At 46.7% G+C, this 23,940-nt stretch overlaps 2 protein-coding genes across 4 annotated transcripts in view; both read right to left on the bottom strand.

Moving 5' to 3' along the window:
- Nucleotides 1-2,404, bottom strand: part of LOC118077052 (cyclic AMP-dependent transcription factor ATF-7) — a 101,894-nt gene extending 99,490 nt beyond the window's left edge. Inside the window, exon 1 of one of the 2 annotated variants that reach the window (XM_035100341.3) lies at nt 2,182-2,404. The gene's annotated coding sequence lies outside the window, so the exon portion shown is untranslated. The remainder of the gene's footprint in view (nt 1-2,181) is intronic. The other variant, XM_060272070.2, reaches the window with a different exon arrangement.
- A 10,508-nt stretch (nt 2,405-12,912) lies between these two features.
- ATP5MC2 (ATP synthase membrane subunit c locus 2) lies at nt 12,913-21,596 on the bottom strand. 2 transcript variants are annotated; one of them, XM_035100331.3, is made up of 5 exons: nt 21,550-21,596; nt 19,101-19,173; nt 16,673-16,750; nt 14,909-15,099; nt 12,913-13,195 (listed from the first exon to the last, which is right to left on the bottom strand). In XM_035100331.3, the coding sequence occupies exons 2-5, from the start codon at nt 19,137-19,139 to the stop codon at nt 13,081-13,083; spliced, it is 423 nt and encodes a 140-aa protein (XP_034956222.1). In that variant the 5' UTR covers nt 19,140-19,173; nt 21,550-21,596; the 3' UTR covers nt 12,913-13,080. The 2 variants fall into 2 exon arrangements, with proteins under 2 accessions (XP_034956222.1, XP_034956230.1); XM_035100339.3 differs by having other exon boundaries at nt 21,010-21,566.
- Nucleotides 21,597-23,940: the final 2,344 nt, after the last annotated feature.

Here is a 23,940-nt window from a genome sequence, read left to right as displayed (position 1 = left end):
AGCCAATCAAGATCCCATTTCAAAGCACTGTGAATATGAAAGAAACCAAGCAAATACTGTAAAATGTTAGCTGTGAACAGTTATCAACAAAACCAGCCAGGCAAAATAATCTACCAGTATTCCCTCTACTCCTGAAATGTAGTTGAAGACTGCTGCATTAACATTTACATCCAACTCACAGGGATTGCAAGGGTAGGATCAATATTCATGTTCCTTCCATTGACACCATGTTGTTCACTCAATTTGAGTGTGGGGCAATTCATTCTTTTTCCTTCCACACACTGTATTCCTGTCCTGATACATTCTATATCAAAGTCATTCTGACAAACCCACTAGCCTCTACATGAAATTCCTCAAATCACCCCTTACTATATGCAGAAATCAAGGGCCTGACATCAGAGACCAGTACCATTGGGCAGTGCTGAGTCCAAAGGAACTTGAGAGACCTCCCAAGCTTAACTACCTGTAACTGTGGACATTAACATCACACCGTTATCTGTGCTCCAAGTAGCCAAGGTTGTGGCATTTTAAAATGAGCAGTCACCCTCCACTCACTCAGCTGAATCCTCCCTGTAAGCAACAGCAGGAACTGAGGCTACCACCACCTCGCAGCTGTAGTAGGCAAACAACTGGAGGTAGCTGCTCCATGCCTGTGCAAACAATGGTGGCAAGAAACAAATGTCATCTCCATTCACTATTATCCTTTGGGTGCGCGGCCTGGAGGATTGGGTCACCCAACTTCCATGGTGTCCAGAGGCAGAGAGATGGCAGCAAGCATGCCTTGCAGCCACCTTTAATATCTGGTTGCCGACTGAAGCAAGCAAGCACAATGTCTCTGCACGCATACACCATCCCCAGCTGTTGGATGTGGTGGGTCCAACAACCATACTGCTCAGAGACAGCCTCCTTGCAGCCACTTTTAACTGCTCTGCTGCCCACTCGAGAAGCAGCAGAGGTAGAGACCAAGAACAGCAGCAGACCCACCCACTTTCTCTCTCTCAGGGGGGAAGCTTGGAGAACCAACTAACAGAGACCCCCAACTTGTCATCATCTCAGTAGCCAGCACTGCTGCGTGGAGGGCACCTTCTGTGCTACGCAAAGTAGGTAAGCACATGGCACCCCCCCCCATCTGTACTCATTCGCCTGCCCTCTAACTCTGGGCGGCACTGAGAATTGGATCAATCACCACCCACCGGAGGGAGTGGACAAGCCAGTGGAAGCAGCTGCTCCATCACAGGAGTGACTGACAGTGGCAAGGAGCTGTTGCTAGTCACTCACCTGCTCACTCTGGGTGGTGCAAGGGACGGCATCCTATCTACCATACCACCCAGAAAGAAAGAGCAGAAGTGGGGCACTGACTGCTTTTTGCTGACAATAGGTGGTCCTCGGAGGCAACTGCAAAAGTAGCCCCCGCTTGCTCACCCTTGTACCCCTGGGCAGTACAAATGGGAGGCTTGCCACTGCAATGGTGAGGAGCAGAAGAGAGGCTGCAAGGATGAGCAGCAAGGTCCACACGGGACGGGTTGCCAAGCGCTCTCCAAATCGGAAACCAATCTTGAGAAAGCCACACCACCTTTACCAAGTCGCTGGGAGCATATACTGTACTTATCTAACAGCTTCCACGAGTTACTCAGATTTTTTCTTGTTGGGGCATTGCTTCGCTTATGTGTCTCACCACCCACTTCTGCAAAGGCCACAATCCCCTAGTTCTCCCTTCCTATTGCCCTTATCCCCTGGAATTCCCCACCCAGCAGCCTCCTCCCTTTGCATTTTTTTTAAAAACCTCACTTTCTTGCAGGCACCAAAAACTATACTCAGGACCCGAGGCCCAAGTTCTCCACACCCGACCCAGCCCGCCCGTCACCGGGGCTTCTGGGCACCCCCGCACCCCTCCCCCTCCCGGCCACCGCCCGGGCCCCCTTCTTAGAGCTTCCTCGCAGCCCCTTAAGTCCCTCCCACCCCCAGGAGACGGGGAGGGGTCTCGGTCCAACCTCCCGCCCGCACTGGCTGCGCCTCCCGCCACTCGCCTCCGAGAGCGGCGCCGATTGGCGCAGCCGAGCTGCCAATCACGACAAGGCGGAACCCACCTCTCTCAAGCCTTGGAAAGAGTTGGGTTTTTCTTGAGGGGAGGAGAAGGGGGAGGTGCGGGGTGAGAGGAGCGGAGGCAACAGCCAAACTCACCTCGGGACCGGAGAAGGGAGGGAGGGAGTGGAATTAAGAGGACCGGGCGTTTTTGTCCCCTCCCTCCGCTTTAAGGTCCCGTGTCCCTCCGACTCGCGCCGCCACTAACGGGGCTCTTCCCCACACAGTCCCGAGCTGCGGCCCCCAAGTCTTGCTGTGGTGAAGTGTTGGGCCCCCCCGCCTCCTCGTTTTCTGCGCGCTCGAGATTCTCGCGAGACTTGGCGGAGAGGCGGGGGGCGAGGAGCCGGGGAGCCAATGGGGAGAAGGGGTGGGGTTATTGAAAGGAGCGGGGCGGGGCCGAGACTTCGAAGAGCCGACGGAGCGGACGGTGTCCGGGTGTTCTGAGGCGGGAGAAGGGAAAGGAGGCGCCCGAGGGCGACGGTTCCCCTCGGAGCGGGTCGGGAAGAAGCGGCACAGATCCCGACGGAGTTTGAGGCGGGCAGTGGTCCACCTCCTAGCCCAGTAGTGCGTCGCTGATGTCGTGTATAGCCTAGGTTAGGTCTTGGTGTGATTCGGGCAGGTTTCCAGAGCGCCGACCCAAGACATTTTCGCACCTGAGGCGAACCGCAAATTGGCGCCCCCCTCCCTCCCCACTGGGGAAGAAGGGATGTGTGAAGGGTCTACACCAGGAACAAGGGCAGGGAGAGGATAAAGATCTGCCTCGGGATCTTCTGCTGCCCCTGTGGATCCTGCCGCCTCAGGCGGTTGCCTCCCTTTGCCTCATGGGTGGGCCGGTCCTGAGTTTCCAGTACAGTCATACCTCGGGTTACAGCTGCTTCAGGTTGCGTCTTTTCGGGTTGCGCCCCATGCCGAACCCAGAAGTACCGGAACGGGTTACTTCCGGGTTTTGGCGTGTGCGTATGCGCAGAACTGCTGAATCGTGACCAGACGTGGGTTGTGAACGCTGCGGGTTGCGAATATGCCTCCCACATGGATCACGTTTGCAACCCGAGTGTCCACTGTATATGAATGTGCCCCTTGCTCAAGCCATGTGCACCTGGAGTCTGTGACACAGCACAGCTCAAAAGAGCCTTGTGCTGCTCCACTGTGCGGGTGACACCCTGGAGACCTCACTTTGGTACCATCAGGGAAATTGCTCTGGCGCAGAAGTCCAGGGCCTCCACCCAGCAGAATCATGAGTGGAAGGGCACCCCCAAACAAATGCAGTAGGGCTTCTGGTATACCACATATTGAAGGAAGTGGGGTGGTGCTTATTGCCATCTAAAGGGATGGGTGAAGGGGGCCCTGATAACACGGTTGCTTCCAGAGGCTACTTTATTTTAAAACAGAGGGAGAAAGCTGGATGGGATAAAAATATATCATAAAGGTGAAGCCTCTGGCTATCATAGTCGGACCTTTGTTTATCTCCTTCATCAGGGTCAACATCAGGAGGCAAGCAGGGCTCTCCTTGACCCCTGACATAGCCAAATTAGCGTAGCAGTTGCCATCTGCTTCTGCCTGATTGGCAGCAATAGTCTTTGGTTAGAAGACTATTCGTCAGCTCTGACTTCCTTCCCATCCCAGTAGTTTGGAGACGTTTCTGCTGCCTCGTCTGCTTCCTAACCTCAGTCCCCACCCAGCTCATTGTAACCCAGCTGGCTGATCGAGGCAAGCATGGACCCATGGCATAACCTGTGTGGATTCTTCCACAACAGGGGTCCCCAAACTAAGGCCCGGGGGCCGGATGTGACCCAATCGCCTTCTAAATCCAGCCCGCGGACAGTCTGGGAATCAGCGTGTTTTTACATGAGTAGAATGTCCTTTTATTTAAAATGCATCTCTGGGTTATTTGTGGGGCCTGCCTGGTGTTTTTACATGAGTAGAATGTGTCCTTTTATTTATAATGCATCTCTGGGTTATTTGTGGGGCATAGGAATTCGTTCATATATTTTTTCAAAAGTGAGGCCCCCCACAAGGTCTGAGGGACAGTGGACCGGCCCCCTGCTGAAAAAGTTTGCTGACCCCTGTTCCACAAGCACAGTATTTTCATTTGTCCCAAACCTCTGAGAATATTATCCTGCTCCCTCTAAGACAGGCATAGGCAACCTTTGGCTCCCAGATGTTTTGGAACTACGACTCCCATGATCCCTAGCTAACAGGGCCAGTGGTCAGGGATCATGGGAGTTGTAGTTCCAAAACATCTGGGACTCTTAAACTGGATGTTAAGCAAAGGAGGTGTGGTGTGGTGTGGTGTGGGAATGGCTTGTTTTTAAGACATAATGACTGCATTGATCAAAAATTCATTTTTGTTCTTTAGCTTTCAGAGAGCAACGACCATAGGGGTTGTCTTGAAAAGCGCCTGTATGTCAAAATTTACAACAATAAGTAAAAGGTTCTAGATTCCTCAGAGTGTATTATAGCACTGCACCAAGTTTAAATGAGATTTGATTTTCATTGGGAGAGTTGCCATTTTAGAGGCACAAAAGAATGCCTGCTTTTCACTGTTTTGCACATTTTTTCATGCCAGTTTGCAGACATTGTCCCTCTCCCACATATGAACCAGGCTAAGAGTGAGCCTGGAAATCAACAGAGCTAAGTGGTTCAGGAAGAGAAGGTACAGACAGGTAGCTTGTGCCTTATTTCAGATACATGAGATATTAGAAGATTGGCTTAAATGACAAGTAATGGTAATTTAACCATAGATTACCAAAACAATGCCTTATTCATTTTAACAGTCAGGTGGAATTTTGCTTAATGTTTACATAATAGGAACTGGACTCTTATTTGTAAGATTGGCTGGCTGGTAGTGTTTTAAATGCTTTATACTGATATTTATTTTTTCATGTTAACAACTGAGTTACTGGAGAGTCATGGCTTGTTTTGTGCTCGATTGAAATGACGAGCATGATTCATACTGGCTTACTTCTTGTTAATTATTGTGCAATTTGCTATGCCCTCTGGCTTAAGCAATAAACTTGTCCTGCTACTGCTTCATAGGTCATGGGGATACAGAACCCAAGTAACAGGCATCATTTATACCTACTCAGAGTAATGTTGATACATATTTATTGTTACACCTTCCAGCAGATTCGCTGTTGGGGGTAAAAGAGAAATAACACATCTACCTGTAAGTGTGTTATCTTCTCTAGCAAATACCCGTAGCTTACCTACATTTTTTGTATTATTTTACTATCCAGTTTCCTCTGTCATCCTTTTGTTTAAGCTAGACTGGTTTACCCATGAATGTCTCACTTGATGATTGCAAGTTGAAGCAATTATTGGATGGTCCAAACAAAAACCTTCTCCACAGTTTCAGTGTATGGTTTCAAGTACCTGTCATCCAGTATAGAGAAGTAAAAGGAAGTATGTGCATGTATGAAACAGAAAATTCACACTTTCTTTTGAGGTTTGTACATAGCAGAGATAATCACTGGGACTTAATAAATGCAAGTAATATAATAAAAATGGGAGGGGAAAAAATAAAATGTAGTGCTTTCTCTCTTCTACTCTCTTACCCCTTCTGCCCCAGCTTCCAACTGAGTTGATGCTTCTCCAATTTTAAGATCCAACTTGTGGCCAATGTTTGTTCTAGAATGCTCAACAGTGGAATAAGTTGGGGGGGGCGGGGGTAGGAACTGTCAGCGCCGCAGTGAGTGTTTCAAATGTAAATCCACTGCTGTGGCTGGCTGCTAGTGCAATTTAGCCTGCCTGCATCACTGCTGACTTTCACACTACCATATTCAAAATTCTTGCTCAACCAAACGAATTCTCCTTCTGGTGGTTGTGATAGAGGAGATGGAAATCTCTAAAATGTGAGCCAAGGAAGAGGAACTTCAGAATGGAGAAGTGGCAAAGGAAGAGTTAACTGAGGTAAAGAGATAAGAATGCAGGAAAAAAGGGGATCTTAGCAAGACAAGAGTTTCTATAAAAAGTAGAAATGTAAGTCTCTTCTTACTGTTTGCTCACCAAAAACCTTCCTAGTGAGTAATTCTCATCCCTTTCAGTTGAGGTTAGTTTCTAATAAGAGTGCTTAGGACAGGCATCCTCAAACTTCGGCCCTCCAGATGTTTTTGACTACAATTCCCATCTTCCCTGACCACTGGTCCTGTTAGCTAGGGATCATGGGAGTTGTAGGCCAAAACATCTGGAGGGCTGCAGTTTGAGGATGCCTGGCTTAGGATCACAGTCTTCAGAGTTACACATTCTGTATTCTGATTCCAATTAAACACTCTTGGTGATGTTTGCAAACATCAAAAAATGGCAAACAGCTGCATAAAGGAAGAAAGTATCAGCAGACTCGGGGTAACTTTGAAGTTTGCCGAAGTACAAAAAAGATTTAGGCATAAATCCTTTAATCTTGGAGAAACCTCAAGATTGTAATGTCGCTGGGATTAGAGAACCTTGTGTTTGTCCCAGCCCACTGAGGACTTTTACCTTTAAAAGGTGGGATTTAATATATGACAAAAAGGATTCAAATAATGTACCCCGCAAACTAGCTGAGCTGATAGGGAGCGCAGCTTCTCTGAGGAAAGATTAGTTTTGATAGAAAGTAGCTATTACTGAGCTTGGGGAGAGTAGGAGCTGGGTGTAAAAGACACAGGAAGGCATGCTGCTGGATACATGGATGTTAGGGAAGTTGAAAGGGAGGCCAGAGAAAAAATGGCAAGGACTAGAAAAATTGATGGGTCAAGAGAGAAGGGCTCAGTTATGGTGTAATTTATGTAATTGATGAGGTTCACTTGCCCTCTTCGGGGAAGGGGGTGTTATTCTTACTCTCCTGTTAAATTCATATTGAAATTCAGTAAAATGAACTTTCCAAAAAGGAGAGAGTAAAGAGAAAGTGTGCTAGAGGTGTCCAGGAAACAATGGAACAATGAGAAGGGAGGGCATGGGGAAATTTTTCACGCAGGACAGGAGTGGGTGGGTGCTGTAGATAGCTGACAAGCCGAGGCACACTTGGTCAGGGACTTGTGGGTGTTAAGGGGGGGGGGAAATGAAAATACAAGTTGAAATCATTGTGATTGTAGCTGATTTATTAATTCAGTTTGACTCATGTTGTAACTGTCACCTTGGTCATCTAAGCTCTCTATTCGCTTTTCTGCAACCAAGCTATGGCCCATCTCAAGAGGCTGGCAAGAAACTTTTCTACTCAAATTAGCATCCATCCCTCTATCCTTGCCAGATACTGCCACCCTCAAACCTTATGAGCCTAAAGCTCTCTTCAAGTGTCGAAAAGACTTAGTGGCAACAAAGGGAGAAAGGCATGAGAGGTTCCAGTTAACCAGGCAGTCGATCTAAGAGAGCATTAACAGCCTTGTTAACAATAATGTGTCATTGGAAGTACTATACTTGAGATTAAGCAAATGATATGTAAGTGAGCAAGATACCATTTGATGCAATTTCCATTAATTAAATTTATGACCCTTACTGCAATTTAAACCATGGTAACTCTCCCTGCATGCTGGCAAATGAGCTGTCAAATACTTCTGAGTCTAGCCAGCTTGAGAGAAATTGATTAAAAAATGAGGGGAGGGGCAGAATGGGCCTGAAAATGGGTCTGGTCCTCTTGCTTAAAAATGGAACAGATCCACTTTTGCTTGCCAGGATTAGAAGTCATCCTTGTAGAACAAGAGTCCTCAAAGAACAAAACACAACTCCCCGCAAAAGCACAGATGGCAGCTAGAGGTGGCAAAAGCTTCTTCCTTCACATCCTTTCACATCTCCAACCTCTAACTATCTCTTGCAACAGCACCGGGGAGCCTGCAGCCGTCCAAATATTGGTGGACTGTAGCTCCCATAATCCCTGGCCATTGGCCATGCTGGCTAGGGCTGATGGGAACTGGAGTCTTAACAACATGTGGAGGGTCACAGCTTCCCCAACCTGGCTCAGAATGACTCTTGTAATGTGTACCCATCTCACAGTACTAAACACTGCATTCTACAGCTGCAATAGCCACCGATGCAAGGGAAGAAGGGCATTGACTGGGGGAAAAACCCAGCGGGAACTAAAGTACTGTTTTCATTAGAGTAAATCCCTCTTTTCTGGAAATGCTTGTTCCTTTAACTGGCTGTGTGGCAACCTTTTGCAGGTCAGAGGTGCACCTGTTGAAATTGCCTGTCACACAGCTATTAATGGCACAGGATCTCTGCCAGGGAAAAAACACACAGGCAAGAACTATAGCTTGTCATCAATGTAGGCAATCATAGGGCTAATAGGACACGGCTGAACAATGCAGCATGGAATTTTGTTTTTGTGTGATGGGCCGCTGTTAAAGGCAGAGGAGACTGCATAGTTATCTGTCTATTGTGGTATCTGCCTTAAAGCCGTTCAGAAGCTTTCACTTGATTTTGATTAGCTATGGTTTAGTGTGCCATCCCAACCACAAATTGTGATTCTTATATAATGTATGGTTTGTTTAAAGAAGCAAACATTACAATGCATGGTTTGAAGGCGACTTGTTTCAAACTAACTATACGTAAGATTATCCTTTGTTAATGTGGTTGTGCTGGCTGGGGCTGATGGAACTTTTGGCTCAGAACAGCTGGAGCACTTCAGACTGGTGAAGACTGTTTTAAGATTATCTACAGTTTTGGTGGGATGCGGGTGCCACTGTGGTCTAAACCACAGAGCCTAGGGCTTGCCAATCAGAAGGTCGGTGGTTTGAATCCCCGCGATGGGGTGAGCTCCTGTTGTTCCGTCCCAGCTCCTGCCCACCTAGCAGTTCGAAAGCACGTCGAAGTGCAATTAGATAAATAGGTACCACTCCGGTGGGAAGGCAAACATCGTTTCCGTGCACTGCTCTGGTTCGTCAAAAGTGGCTTAGTCATGCTGGCCACATGACCCGGAAGCTGTCTGTGGATAAACGCCGGCTCCCTCGGCTTATAGAGAGAGATGAGCACTGCAACCCCAAAGTCATTCGCGACTGGACCTAACGGTCAGGGATCCTTTACCTTTACAGTTTTGGCGTTCATACTACACAAGAAGCAGGTGTTAATCTAAACTGGAAGCACAAGCTTCTGAACTCCTGTGTGTGGCTGCCACGGGGGGGGGGGGGTATGCAAGCCTGAGGTGTGCTGCAGCCTACTCTCTTTTCGCTAAACTATGGTTAGTATATCTGAATCAGGCCAGAATTTCCATATTCCTTTTGAAAAGCTATTTTAAAACAGAGGTGAGGAACACCTTTCTGTCCTTGGATGCATGCCAAAAGTGGGCAGGGCCTAACCCAAAAAGGTGTTAAAAGTGAGTGACAAGCCCCCCCTCCAGTTCTTAACTAAAAGCAACTTTAAAATTGGCAACCCATGTTGTAGGCAATAACTTCTTAAAACTCCCTTTAAACTGTATAGTGCTGATGGCAACATTTAGATATATACCATGGCATGAGAACAAGGAATCTCATAGAAGAAACCTATTCCAATCTTCAGTGCCACCCCTTATGAAGTTCTTAATCTGGCACAGCAGGAATATTACGATCTAGCTGAAGATCTAAGCAAGGGCTTAACTTGAGGCATTTGATTTTTTTCTGTGCTGGTTGGAGAGAGACCACCATGGATCTGTGCCCAAATTCTCTTTACTGGCCTGTGCTTGAAAGTGGGCCAGCTTGCAGCTTTTTGCCAAGCAAAGAGGGAACCTTTCTTTGTTTCCAGCTCTCCTTCCTAAAAAAGACACAAGTCTATGGAAAACTCAGTTCCAGGAGCTTGTAAGGTGCATTCCTGTCTTCAAAGTTATTGGATACCTTCTTACTTGTACTGGCCCTGAAAATGAAGATCTAGGGAGACTGCATTGCAAACATACCCTCCCACCACCAAAACTCTTCTCTAGAGCTTTAGCACAGCTCCACGAGTCTGGGCAGCAGAACTGCTTACATTACATTCAGTTTATTTACACAGTCTTCAACACCACGGCACTTTCTTTACTGAAGTGGGTGGGGGAATCCAAGTGAGTTAAATGTAACATAGCTACTTCAATGCCAGGCTTATGAAACCGAGTATAGCACACCCATGACTATTGTTTACAAAGTCTAGCAGTGCTGGGGACCTGTGGCCTCCCAGACGTTGTTAGATCCCACCTCCCATCAGCTGTAGCCAGGATGGCCGATGGTCAGGGATGGCAGAAGCGGGGTGTCTAACATCTGGAGGGCCACCGATTCCCCACTACTGTGCTACATTCTCAGAAGTAATTGCTTTGCAATGATAGGTTAGGAGCAGGGGGCAGAAATCAACGTGAGAGTCCTGCTGCTGGCTCCTGCTACTGTTAACGGGGCTTCCACCCCCTTCCTAGTGCCCCCCCAATTGGCCCAAGTGTGTGTGTCAGGAAAATTGCCAGAATGGGGTGGGGGGATTGTTTCATCTGGCAAACTGCAGGAATGAATTTCTTAGCATCTAGCCTCCGGTTCTGTTTCTCCTCCTTTGAATTCAGGATATTGATTTATGGTAGAAGTATTACCCTTTAAGTGATTTGTTGGCATGAACTATGCCTCCTCTGCAGGCCAAGACAGTCTCTCTTAGACGTGATGTTTGCATGATTCAAATATACAGACTTGTTAGCATTCCCTTGATCATTTAATACCGCTCACTTAGCTACTTTTTATCACTGGGCTAGCCTGGCATCATCAGCAGGTTTCCAAAACACAGGCACAACTGTAATGAACACCCAAGCTCAGCTGGTTCCCTAGCAACCCCAACAGCAGATTGCCAGGACCAGCTGTGGGTCTTTCAACAAGCAGCAGCTCTGACTGATACAGGTCAGGCTCCTTAGAACTTCTAAAATAGTTTCCAGCCATTTGCTCATCCAGCGCAGGCATATTTGGGTCCTGCGTGTCAGATGGATGATTTTAGAATGCAGCCCTTGCTAATCATAGAACTGGAAAATGTGCAGAAAAGGGCAACTAAAAATGATCAATGGGTTGGGGAAAGAGGGCATTTAGGGCTTTTTAGTACAGGAAAGAATAGCTTTTTGCAGGGAGGGTGGAAGCGAGAAGAGTTTTCTATATTATGAACGGTTTGAGCAGGGGAAGTTCTTGCTTTCTTATAAATTTTTAAAACTTGGGCATATGTAAGTCGATTGGCAGCAGATTCACAGCCAATGGAAGGAAGCACTTTTTACATAATGTGTATTAAGAAACTCACTACCGAAAAGGTGGCGGTGGACACCAGTTTATATTGCCTTAAAAAAGGAATTAGCTCTGTAATTGTATTAGATGTGAATTTGTAAAAGAGAATATTGTGTTGGTTTTATGTAGTTGGGTTTTATGCTGGGTTGTTGTTTTCTTAGGTCGCAGATTTTATTCGACTTGTTTTAGGAGTGACCAACAGATTGAGAGCTGAATAGAAGCTTCATGTTGGGGGAAAAACAGCAGCTGACCATACCCTCCCTGTGAGCTTCCAAGAAGCATCTGGGCTGGCCTCTGTAGGAGCCGCTGAACCTTGGCCTAAGCCACCAACACAATTCAAATGTTCACTTTCTTGAAAACAGTTCTACTGAGCTGATACTGTATAGAAGGGCCACACTGCAGACTCCCAGAGACACAATGGGAGATAAGCACCATTTATGAAGATGAGAATGCAAGCAGACACGTCGGTGGACACTGCTGCATGCACAAAGGTTCACCACATTGTAATACTGTGGAGTGGAAGCCTGTCTGTGCCTTCCTTAGGATCTACATTGGCTCCCAGTATGTTTCCAAGCACAACTGAAATGTTAGTGTTGACCTTTAAAGCCCTAAACTACCTTGGCCCTGTATACCTGAAGGAGCATCTGACCCCCATCATTCAGCCTGGACACCGAGGCCCAGCTCCTTCTGGCAGTTCCCCCACTATGACAAGTGAAGTTACAGGGAACCAGGCAGAGGGCCTTCTCGGTAGTGGCGCCCGCCCTGTGGAATGCCCTCCCATCAGATGTCAAACGATAAATAAATAAGACTTTTAGAAGACATCTGAAGGCAGCCCTTTTAATGGTTGATGCTTAACATTTTGTTAGGAGCCGCCCAAGAGTGGCTGGGGCAACTCAGTCAGATGGGTGTCATATAAATACTAAATTATTATTATTCTTTAATAAATGGGGAACCTGTGCCCTCCCATTGTTGCTGGATTGCAGGCTCCACCATCCTTGCTTCCAGGCCATGCTGGCTGGATCTGATAGGAGTTTGAGTCCAACAACATCTAGAGGGCCACAGGTCCCCATCCCTGCTTTTAGCCTTTTGGGCTTCAGTTTCCTTGTATTTTAAAAAGAGCATTGGCTAGGATATGTTACAAGCACAGAAGCAATGTTGCCTTCAATTACTAGGGAGCAAATCAATATAAAGGATGTCCTCCATGGCCTTAGCAGAACAGTGCTTTTAAAAGGGAGAGAAAAAAATTCAAAGGTTGATTCTAGGTCATGTTTTAATTTACTAAAAAACAAGGAGCCAAAAAGCTCACCAAAAGCTGAACAACATAAGCTGTATTTTTGCAAAACTCTCTGTAATTTGCTGAGATAATGACCTCCTCCATTCAGCATCATCAGAAGCAGTAATAGGTATACCAGGGCTGCATTTCTATCCATACTTACCAAGAGGAAGCCTGATTAAATTCACTGAGATACTGTTAGGCAAACCATTCTAATTGGAAAATAGCAAAAAGAAAACCTCACCAATGTCAGATTTATGGTAGGACTTGGGTTTTTCAGGAATCAATTGGATGTGCTGAATACAATTTAAATGCATTCCATGATATTGTGCAATTCACTGACTAATGATGCAGAAAGGATTGGGGGCCAGTTACCCATAAAACAAACAAACAAAAAAATCAAGAAAATGTATACCAATACAGTATTTATTGACTTGCCCCCTCTGAGCTGGACAGATTTGGTTAACAGATGGGCTTTCCCTATCTGCCACAGAACAATCAGGTTGTCGTACACACTGGACTAAACACAGGGGGGAAAGAGAGGACAGCACATGACAGGCAGCACATCTGGCTCCTTCACATTGCAAAGAGAATGAGGAATGCCACCATCAAGCAGAACAGCCCCATGGCCTCAGAGAGTGCAAAACCCAGGATGGCATAGGAGAAGAGCTGCTGCTTCAGGGAAGGGTTTCTGCAAGGGAAGGAGACAGACAGACAGGATAACCATCAATGGAAAAGTGTGGTGAAGCCACCAAAAAAAGCTAGTTTTATTCTAGCTTGCATCAACAAAAGTATAGTGTGCTGATCAAGGGAAGTAACAGTTCTGCTCTATTCTGTCTTGGTCAGGACACCCCTAGAGTACTGTGTCTATTTCTGGGCACTACAGTTTTAAGAAGGATACTGACAAGCAGGAATGTGTGCAGAGGAGGAAGACCAAGATGATCAAGGGTCTGGAAACCAAGCCTTGTGAGGAACAGTTGAGGGAGTTGGGTAAAAAGGAGACTGAGGAGATATGATAGCCATCTTCAAATATCTAAAGGGCTGTCACATGGAGCAAGCTTGTTTTCTCCTATTCCAGAGGCTAGGACCTGAACCAATGGATTCTTATATATGATCTAGTTGTGATTCCTGCATTGCAGGGGTTGGACTAGATGACCCTTAGGATCCCTTCCAATGCTACAATTCTAGGTTCTCCTGTGGTCCTACCATCTCCCCAGATACAGGGTGCCAAGGGAGTAGCCATCCCTTCCAGCCAAGTACTGTTCAGGTGTGTGGTTGTTGAAAGGTCTAGCACAGGCATCCCCAAACCTCGGCCCTCCAGATGTTTTGGACTACAATTCCCATCATCCCTGACCACTGGTCCTCTTAGCTAGGGATCATGGGAGTTGTAGGCCAAAACATCTGGAGGGCCACAGTTTGGGGATGCCTGGTCTAGCAGTATAGTATCGTATCCCAGCCAGCCAGCTTTATAATTAAGTCCGGTGCTTTATTTCAGGGGGTATTCAAGGGTACGCAGTACCGACACTTCTTTTAGTATTATTAAAAAGTGTGGCACTTACTATAACAACTTCATGGTGAGTACTGTCACCTATTTTTCTAGAAAAAAGCACTGATTAAGTCTACAAAATTTACTACCCCACAAAATGTTTACTAGGGTTGCTGCCACACTGGTGCCCTTTAACACTGTGAAGGCATTGTTCTTCTGGATTCAGCTGGAAATGGAATTAAGTGTGATTCAGTACAGCATGTAATATAGTGCTGTATTACGTAATCTGGCAATACCCAGCCCAAAGGCCAAGATCCTTCAACTGTATTTACTTAATACAATTGAATTAAATTTCCATTTAGCACAGGGCCCCACCATTCTCAATTAATAGCTTCCCCTTGTGACTTTTGCCTATTAGTGTTTCCTTTTCAGAACATACATGGCATTACTGATAACTAGTCCTGTAAATCAGTTCCCTGCAGTGGGCTTAATTACTGGATTCCTCTCTTTTTTCCTTTGTGAAACAGCACTATTTTGCATTTTTAGGGAAAAAGAAAGCAATGAAGAGGAAGTACTACTCCCGTTATTACTAGTCCCCTACTACTAGTCCCTACAAAAGGAACTGAATAATCACAAGCCAATTTATCAATAATGCCACAGCAATAGGAAAGCAATCAGAAGCAGAACCTACAAGGAGGAAGCTTCTAGTTAAAGGCACAGCAACCCTGAAAAATCTCAACAGAACTTTGCCAGTTTACAATGCACTGCAAACATGTTTTACATGAGGCCCAAATCAGGTCTGAAGAAACAGGAAGACGGCAGTTGGCAGCAGCATTGCCTGGCTTCTCTGCAAGCAGCAAGTGAATGAAGAACGTAACTCCAGACTTAAAAGCGTGGTGCTCAAAAATCCAAACATACCTGGCATAGCCAATGATAAGACTGCCAAATACGGTCCCGATGCCAGCACCAGAGCCAGCTACACCTACGGTGGCAGCGCCAGCACCAATAAACTTGGCGGCAGTATCAATGTCCCTGGAAACAGTGCTGGTTTGGAACTCCCGGCGCAACACTGGCAAGAGCTCATTGTGAGCACCTGAGAGACAACAAGGCTGAGAGGAGCAAAAAGAAGAAGAAATGGGGAATAAGATACTGTTTCAAAGCTGTTTGTAACCTAAACAGCAGGATTCTACTTCCAAGTAAATCAAACTTCAATTTTAACCCTGAATTTTTCAAATACTACCCCAGAAAATTGGGAGTGGGGATTCTGAATTGGATAAATAATGGCAAAAAAGTCGGGGACAGGGGCTGCTTATGGTGCAATACTTGTCTCAGTAGACACAAGTCCTACTGAGTTAAAAGTAGCTTACTCCAAGGCAGGAGCAGCCTAGTTTTGGGAATCCAGCTGTACTTCTAGGAAAGTGGTGCCTCATTGTTGTCAATCAATCTTCGCTACAGCTACAGGGGGCGTGTGCTATGGAGTTCCCACAGTTCATGCAGACAAATACTGAAAGTTCAGCACCCTGCATGAGAGGCTCCTCAAATCTGCAATTTTAGTTTATACTGTTGGGTTTATCTATTCTTTGGTGGGTGTGCGCGTGCTTTAAATGTTTTTAACTTTTACTGACAATTTTAATATATATTTCATATTCTTTGTAAATTTGCAATTTAGTGGTATACAAATTCTGTTAAATAATAATAAAATAAGTAAATACAAAGCCATTGTCATGTAGTGGTTAGATTGTCAGGCTAGGATCAAATCCCTGCTCAGCTATGAAGCTTAGTGGGTGAGCTTGGGCCAGCCAAATCTACCTTAGGAGAAGTAATGGGTGAGAGGGGACACAGCAGGATAAAAATGGAATAAACAAATGAGGAGTTGATCTGGAAAGTGTTCCTTGAAGCTAGGAAGAGGTGAGGCAGATCCCCCACCAATTTAGAAATTTTGTAAACTGGTCATCTGTTCACTTTCTCACTACAACCCCAAGAGCTTGGTTTAAGTTACACTTATGATTGCGAGGATACAATGGGATAGCCCAATACAAGCCACCCTCCACTCCCCAGAGGAAAGGTGGTCTAGAAGAATGATGAATGTCTCCAAACTAAGGCCCGGGGGCCGGATGCGGCCCAATCATCTTCTAAATCCGGCCCGCAGACGGTCCGGGAATCAGCATGTTTTTACATGAGTAGAATGTGTCCTTTTATTTAAAATACATCTCTGGGTTATTTGTAGGGCATAGGAATTAGTTCATATATTTTTTTTCCAAAATATAGTCCGGCCCCCCACAAGGTCTGAGGGACAGTGGACCGGCCCCCTGCTGAAAGTTTGCTGACCCCTGTACTAGAGTATCAAAAAGTGTTCTTTAGTTACCAGGCAGACACCTTAATTGTACAGCTTAAGAAAAAAACAGCCCTGTAGTATCATGCTTCCTAGTGACTGAGATCTAAAATGATAAATTGTAGGTCAGGTATACAGTTGAGCACTGCTGCACACATAATCCAAAAGGCCCAGCAGAGCCACCAGTTCTAGAAAGGATCTCTCTCTTATTTTCTTTTTCTACTCGGCCACTGAGTATTGCCCTAGACCTAGACAACCTTTGCTGGTCTAGACATCAGCATTGTGTTTTTGAGATCCAAGGGTCTCTTTCCCCTTGGATGTAGCTGGAAGCCGTACCACGCCAAATTTACCTCCTTCGTCCTGACCTCAGGCCTGTTCAGCACAGAGGCAGAGATGGGCCTACAGAGCAGCCGGGAACTGTCCTTTATCTGCAAGGGGGGAAATATACAAGCTGTGAATACATGCAACAAAGAAAAATTCTCAATGACAACAAGGACTTTCTTGCAAATGCATTCTAGTCTGAGACAGTCTGTAACTAGAAGAAGTGATAGTGAAACTATGACTTGAGCACGCCTTTGTTGGTCAGCACAGCAACAATTCTCCCTGGTAAAGAACATACAGTATTCTGAAATGGGGCTTGTATCTCATGGATTTAACTTTCAGAAGAAAATCAGGTGGCCAGTGGCAGCAGATAATTGATTGCGTGATTGACTGATTATTTATTTATTTTGTATACCATTCTTCACCTGTAGATCTCAGGGCGGTTCATAACAGAGAAATACAAGACAAAAAACACAAAATTCGTAATAAAAACAAGAACAAAAACACTATCCACCCTCACACATTTAAAAGGCTATCGGATGTTAATCCCACTAATGAGCCACTGCAGAAAAGGCACTAGTGTAAACTGTAGTCAACTGGTGGTCTATTAGCCACATGTGACTCCCACCCCAGTTCTACCTTGCCCTCCACCATGTAAAGCATGTTGTTGCTTTCTACATGGCAGGTACCCTGTTCCGTTCCCATGCATCATCAATGCAGTGCATATTCTGCATGCTTTAAAAAAGTTAAAAGTCTGAGCCTGGCAAGCTGGATAACTTTTACATATACTAAGTAAGTTTTCTCAGTTTGCCTTAATTTGTTCTGCTTTGGCTAGACATGAGAAGGGGCAGCAACATATGCAAGACAGTGGGGAGCATCAGGCCCAAGATCCAAATGTGGCCCTCCAAGCCTCTCTGTCTGGCACTTGGGACTCTCCCTAGGGCCACACCCCTCCCCATGGCCACTCCCCTTTACCAGCCCTGCTTCATACCCTTGAGTGTTTTTGCCTGGTTGAAATGTGTTCCTTGACCACTGATCATCCTTGCACAGGTGGAGAACAGAGGGGTGTGTGTGTGTAGAAACTAGCCTACTGTACAAATTGTTTCCCTGCTCCCTTTTAGCTCTAACCATGCCCACCATGAGCATCCGGCCCTCAAAAGGTTGCCCAGTGGCCCTTAGGCTGAAAAGCGTTCCTTATCCCTGCACTAAAACCTTGGCCACCAGAAATCCTTCTGAGCCCCTACTGGTTTTGGCAAACATTCCCCGGCACAGAACACTTTACAGAAATGCGCATCAGCAATTAATTCTAGAATTCTGTTCTATGTGTAATTGAAAGCCAAGCTCCTGGCAGCCATTTCTATAAATGGCTGTACATCAAGCCTCTCACAACTTCAGGAACCAGCAGAACGCAGAGGCTGGGCTGAAACTCAAGCCTTTCAACTACTTGGGAGCCACTGTAGAGTGGAAGAGACAGCACCTGGGGATGGGACATATTTGCCCCACCCCCCGGGCAACTGTTGACCAGGTGGAATTTCCTGCTTGTCATTTGGAGGAAGCCAGTGGGGTGGTGGTGGTGGAATAGAAACAAAAAATTCCCTGCTTGGGGAGCCATTTTTGAATGAGGTTTCAGTGCGGAGGAGGAAATATCATCTCGAATGATTTCATTAAAACCACTTTGACGTTAGCCTGAAGTAAGATTCTCAGAAAGCTGTATTCTTCAGCAAACACCTCAGATTCAAGGGAGGTTTCTACAGGACATTTGGCCATGTGCTGCCAGGACAGCACCAATGACAGGATGTTTGTACTCCAACTAAATTTTTTAACATGTTTGTATTTTTACTCTGCTTGAAAATTGCTTTGGAACTTTTTGTAATGGGAAGCGATATATAATTATAAAGCCCTGAGGTTTTTTTTTCTACAAGCATTATATAAATCTTATGAAATAGAACAATAAACTATGTCATGTGGCCCAATAGCTTGCACTTTGTCCTCTGCCTGCCAATGCTGCAGTTAATAATATAAGAGGAAGGCACCTTGCCCTCTCTCCACCCATTTCACACCTGGGACATGATGCTACCTGGTCATTCTGTATTTGCCAAATGTATGGGACTCAAAATATGATCTTCAGTAAAGTGATGAGGGAACAACCCCCATGATTCAGACACCAACCAAGGGAGCAGATTAAGGCAGGGGTCGGCAAGGTTTAACTCGCCTGGGCCAGTTCCCTCCACAATTTCCGGCGTTGCAGAAGCGAGTCCCCGTTCTGCACTGCACAGGTTTAGCGCAGTGGGCGGGGACTTGCCAAGCGGGCGGCTCGGATCGGGGGTGGCTCGTGGGCCATTTAAATAACCCCCGTGGGCCACTTGTTTTGGATGTTTTATCTATTGTTTGACATTGCCGACATAGGCAAATACCTGACTTGCGATTTGAAACAATGCATTATTGAAAAATACTTACAAGGGCGGGAGCAGAGATAAACTTTGCACAGGTATACATATTCAGGGACGTTGGGGGTGGCCACACTCAACAGCTGGAAAAGAACCAAACAACATGGCATTAGGACAAAGTGTGCCTACAACTTCTATTACTTGCTACCAATAGAAGCCCACAAGGCTTTTAAGATGTGTGGCAGTTAATTAGCAGAGGACTACAAAAACCGATGCACAGCCATATTAAGTGGAAGAGAGGCCATTAATGCAGGCAACCATGCAAAAACATATTGTGAGTAATATGGCCCCTACACAGCACAATACTTTAGTTCTTCAGCACAAGCATGGACAAAGAAGTGTTTGGCTGACCAAACGTTTGGGGCACCCCTTTGGGAAGGAAAGAGATGCTAAAGGTTTGGTGCTAGCTCTTCTAGATTTGATCCTGGTGCCCTAAACTCCCCACTTAAGAGGCCTGTGTTTTATTTTGCATTTATATCATACCCTGTCCCCAAAGGTCTCAGAATAGACAGTACTGTGATATTTATAAAATAGGACCACCAGTGCAATTCTTAAAAAAGAAAGAACACATACTACTAGAATAAACTTTGCATAAATATTATTTACTTAAGCAAGGTGTGCTGTGTATCACCTCTGGAAGATGCCAACATATTTAGAGGCCCTTGAAGAGAGAACTACAAAAGAATTGCCACAAAAGGCTCTCTGTGCTCCTGTTAATCAAAGCTAGCACACAAATAGTATAGTTGAGGTGTTCTCTGATAAACCTGGGCTGCATCTATCAGATCAGCTGCACATAAGCAACTGATCCATGCAATTTGCCTTGCAGATGACTATCCTGGCATGATTTTCAGTACTGTATCTGTACCCTCAGGATCAGCATTTGCACTGTGCAATTCCATGCAAGGCCTGACATCTTCCTTAAAGTATATGCAATCCCCCAGACTGTTCCAGGGAAGGATGCAACCCAAGGGCAAGTCCACACAACTGGAAGCACATTTGCTCCCCACAGTATTACCTGTAATGGGTTGTTGAGCTTAAGGTGGTTTCAGTCACTCATCTATACACAAGCTACTATTATGAACCAGTACAATTATCATCATGTGGCATTCATTAAAACAGCTACTGAACAAGGCAGCTTGGGTTTTTTTCTTTATTCAAGAAAAGGGATTAGGGATCAATAGATAAAGGCTAGCATAGCTAAAATGAGTCTGCGTGGCAAACTTGTGGCCCTCCAATGTTGTTGGACCCGTCCAACTTCCATCAGATCAAGTCAGGATGGCCAATGCTCAGAAATTATAGGAGCTGTAGTCCAACATTTAGAGGGCCACAGGTCACCCATCCCTATGTGGAGGGAAAATATACTTCCCAGCAACAAAAAACTGGGGTCAAACCAATAGTATGGTTATCTTTATAACTGGTTTATGAATTTTTAATAGATGTGTGACTGACCACCATCAAAAGCAATGCTGGACTGGATCTGATTCACCAAGAAAGGAATCAGAAACATTTGCCAATTTACTTCAAATAACTTGGTGATCTGCCCATAGATCTTGAGCTACCTTCTGACCACCTCCAATCTAGTACATAGAGACAGCACAGGGGAGAATTTTTTTCCCATTTCACAGGGAAACAAAAGATTAGGACCTAAAAGAGTTTCTCTGTATCTTCTCCATGCCACTGTACAAATGGGAACTTGAAAACACATGTGTGTGTTGCGAAGGGTCAGAGAGATCTGGCATCAAGAACAAATAAAGGCTGACAGGGCTGTTGTGCGGATTAAATCAGGAGGGAGAGTGCTACGTCCACCACCTTGAGCTTTTTGAAGAATAATTGCAGGGTATAAATGCAACAAATTAATAAAACGTTGTAAAAACTTGCTAGGAGTGGGGGAAAGGGAGGAAATAGTATACAGTATTTACATTTATATGCCCGCCCCACAACACTTGGATCAGCGACCACGACTTTGGTCAGTCAACAATTTCGGCCCTCCTTTGTCTGCACAGCGATTCTGTAGGGTGCATCAGATTAATTTCCATCTACTCAATAGGGGCGGCAGCCTTAGGACCAGCTAAGCTTTTAGGCGGTCGAGGGCCTGCTTCCTCGGATGCACGACCTTTGCAATGCACCCACGGCTAGGGCAGATCCGCTACGCCCTCAGGCCATAGGCGGAACCAGCTACAGACCCTCCCCAGGCTGCCGTGGGAAGGAAGTTCCTTGAACTCCACGCCCCGCCCAAGAACGTTCCCAAGGGTGGCTCCGCCCCCCGCAGGCTCCTCCCCCTCGAACCCCGCCAACACCGTGCACGTCCTGCTCAAACCCCGCTATAACTTCTCTGAAGGCCTCGAAGCATGAGGGGGGAGGGAAAGGGAAAGGCCTGGGAAGGGGGAGGCCGAGGCCGGGCGAACCCGGCGAAGGGAAAACCTTCCTAGGCCGCCCAGGCCGGGACTTCGCGACCCTACCTGCTGCTCAGGGGAAGACTGCGAGAGAAGGGCCCCCTTTTGCGCATGCGCCAGCGGAAGGCGGAATGACGCGACATCCGCCCTGCGCCCGGAAGATTCGTAGTTGAACGAGCGCGGCGGCTAGAGCGCCCATTAACGGGTGTTTCTTTTTTTTTTAAAGGGGGTGTGTTTCTCCCGTCGTGCCATCTGCTGGTCCGGGGTGGTACTGCATTGGCTTCCTGGGGAAGAGCTCGTGGCTTTCTCCCTTTACTCGGGGGCGATGCTGTCGGGAGTGGGTTTGTGTGTGTGGCGCTCTTGGCTGGAGTTCGGGACGCTGCTCGATTTTAAGCACGGTTACTTAAGCCCGACCGACGGCAACCTTGGAGCGGTCCTTGCATGGAAAGACTGGGGAAAGATGTAGCTTGTTACTGCGCTGCAATGCTACCTGCAAGCTTGGGCGGCTTTTAATACACGCGTGGTGGCATCATCGCGGACGTCCCCCGGTCGTACTTTAGTTTGGCACGTGGCTCAAGAGTTAAATCCTGTTTTCTGCGTCAGAATTCGTACCTGAGACATCTACCTACCTACCTTTCTATCTATTTCTATTCTGCGTTTCCGTCAAGGCAGCACACACGGTTCTCCACCCGCCCCCCTATATCCTCCCAACAACCTTGCAAGGGAGGCCAGACTGAGCGAGACCAGCCCAATGCCAGCCACCCCACGAACCTCGTGGCTGAGCGGAGATTTGAACAGGGGTCTCCCCCAGTCCCAACCTGACAGCTTCTTCTAGTGGTGCCGGAGCTCGCCATGAACGCCTCCCTTCTTCAATTATAATGGCGAGGTGCCAGAACTGGGGTGGGGGGGAGCCCTGGCCCCGGGCACCCCTATTTTCATCAGAGGAATGTTGGAGGGTATGCCCTCTCCGCTGTTCAGAGGGAGCAAGACACCCAATGGAGGCTTTCTGATCTAGTGAAAGTGATGTCAATGCTCCATGCCCTCCCCACGCCGGTCCCATGATGCTGCTTGTAAATCAGGAGTATAGTATAGGTGGGTCTTTCCTTGTCCGGTTGCCTGTCTTTTGCACCCCTCTTCTGCCATCCTGGGGGGCTCTGCCCTCTCCGCCTGCTGCCAGTCCTGACAAAACCCTGCCTGTAATCGGCTTGGGGAAGAAGGGGCGCTGTAAATCAAGCAGGCAGCTTTAGTGTCTCTCAGGAAGGAGCCAACTCCTCCGCAAGGCAGGCAAGCCCAGGTGGGCGATAAAACGCCGCGGTCGGCCCGGGGAGCAATTTGCTGGTCCCCGAGCCGAGGTGCACCATCCGCCGCACCAGCAGCCCCTGCAAGGCCATAATTCAGCGCCTGGACCTGCACGCTTTAATTATCACTGCAGCGGAATTTCAATGGGGGCCGATCCATCTTGCGGCTTGCTGGAGAGCGATTTATACACCCGCGTGGTATTTCATCTGCGGAGCCCCCAATCTGCATTTTTATGGGCCGGCTTGGAGCTTCTTCCCTCGCCAGCCTCGGCGGCGGAGGGGAGCGTGTTTGTGTGCGTGGATAAAGCAGTGTCTGGTTTTTTTTTGGCCGTGCAGTAAAGTTCAGGAGAGATGCGTCTGTACTCTGTACCGAAGAGGAAATGCCTCGCCTTCCATTCCTTTTTAGGGCTGGTGCCATGGTGGCAGGAGTGGTGCGTTTTCATGTATAAGTAAGAGTGGCATACCCTCTAGCACAGGGGTCAGCAAACTTTTTCAGCAGGGGGCCGGTCCACTGTCCCTCAGACCTTGTGGGGGGCCGGACTCTATTTTGAAAAAAAAAATGAACAAATTCCTATGCCCCACAAATAACCCAGAGATGCATTTTAAATAAAAGGACACATTCTACTCATGTAAAAATATGCTGATTCCCGGACCTTCCGCTGGGCAGATTTAGAAGGCAATTGGGCCGCATCCGGCCCCTGGGCCTTAGTTTGGGGTCCCCCTGCTCTAGCATTTTCCCGATGAAAATAGGGACGTCCTGTTCAACAACAACAATAGTAATAATAATAGTTGTTGTTGTTGTTGTTGTTATTGTTGTTATTGTTGTTATTATTATTATTATTATTATTTTATTATGTATGCCCCACTCATCTGACTGGGTTGCCCCAGCCACTCTGGGTGGCTTCCAACATATATAGAAATGTAACAAAGCATTAAACATGAAAAAACTTCCCTATACAGGACTGCCTTCAGGTGTCTTCTAAAGGTTGTATAGTTCCTTATCTCCTTGGCTCGGGGACACTTAACTCTATACCCTCCAACATTTCTCTGATGAAAACAGGGGCATCCAAAGCAAAAGTGGCACATTCCAGGATCAAATAAGAAACTGGGACAGCTTCTGTAAATCCGGGACTATCCCTGGAAAATAGGGACATTTGGA

Source organism: Zootoca vivipara, chromosome 2 (genome assembly GCF_965207765.1).
Source record: "Zootoca vivipara chromosome 2, rZooViv2.hap1.1, whole genome shotgun sequence".
NCBI classification, from domain to species: Eukaryota; Metazoa; Chordata; class Lepidosauria; order Squamata; family Lacertidae; genus Zootoca; species Zootoca vivipara.
This window is presented reverse-complemented; position numbering and strand designations above follow the sequence as displayed.

Coding starts and splice junctions, on each gene's coding strand:
- ATP5MC2 (XM_035100331.3), bottom strand. CDS start 19,139: ATGTATACCTGTGCAAAGTTTATCTCTGCTCCCGCCCTT. Junction 16,751..19,100: donor TTATCTCTGCTCCCGCCCTT/GTAAGTATTTTT, acceptor CCCCCCTTGCAG/ATAAAGGACAGTTCCCGGCT. Junction 15,100..16,672: donor CTGAGGTCAGGACGAAGGAG/GTAAATTTGGCG, acceptor TGCTCCTCTCAG/CCTTGTTGTCTCTCAGGTGC.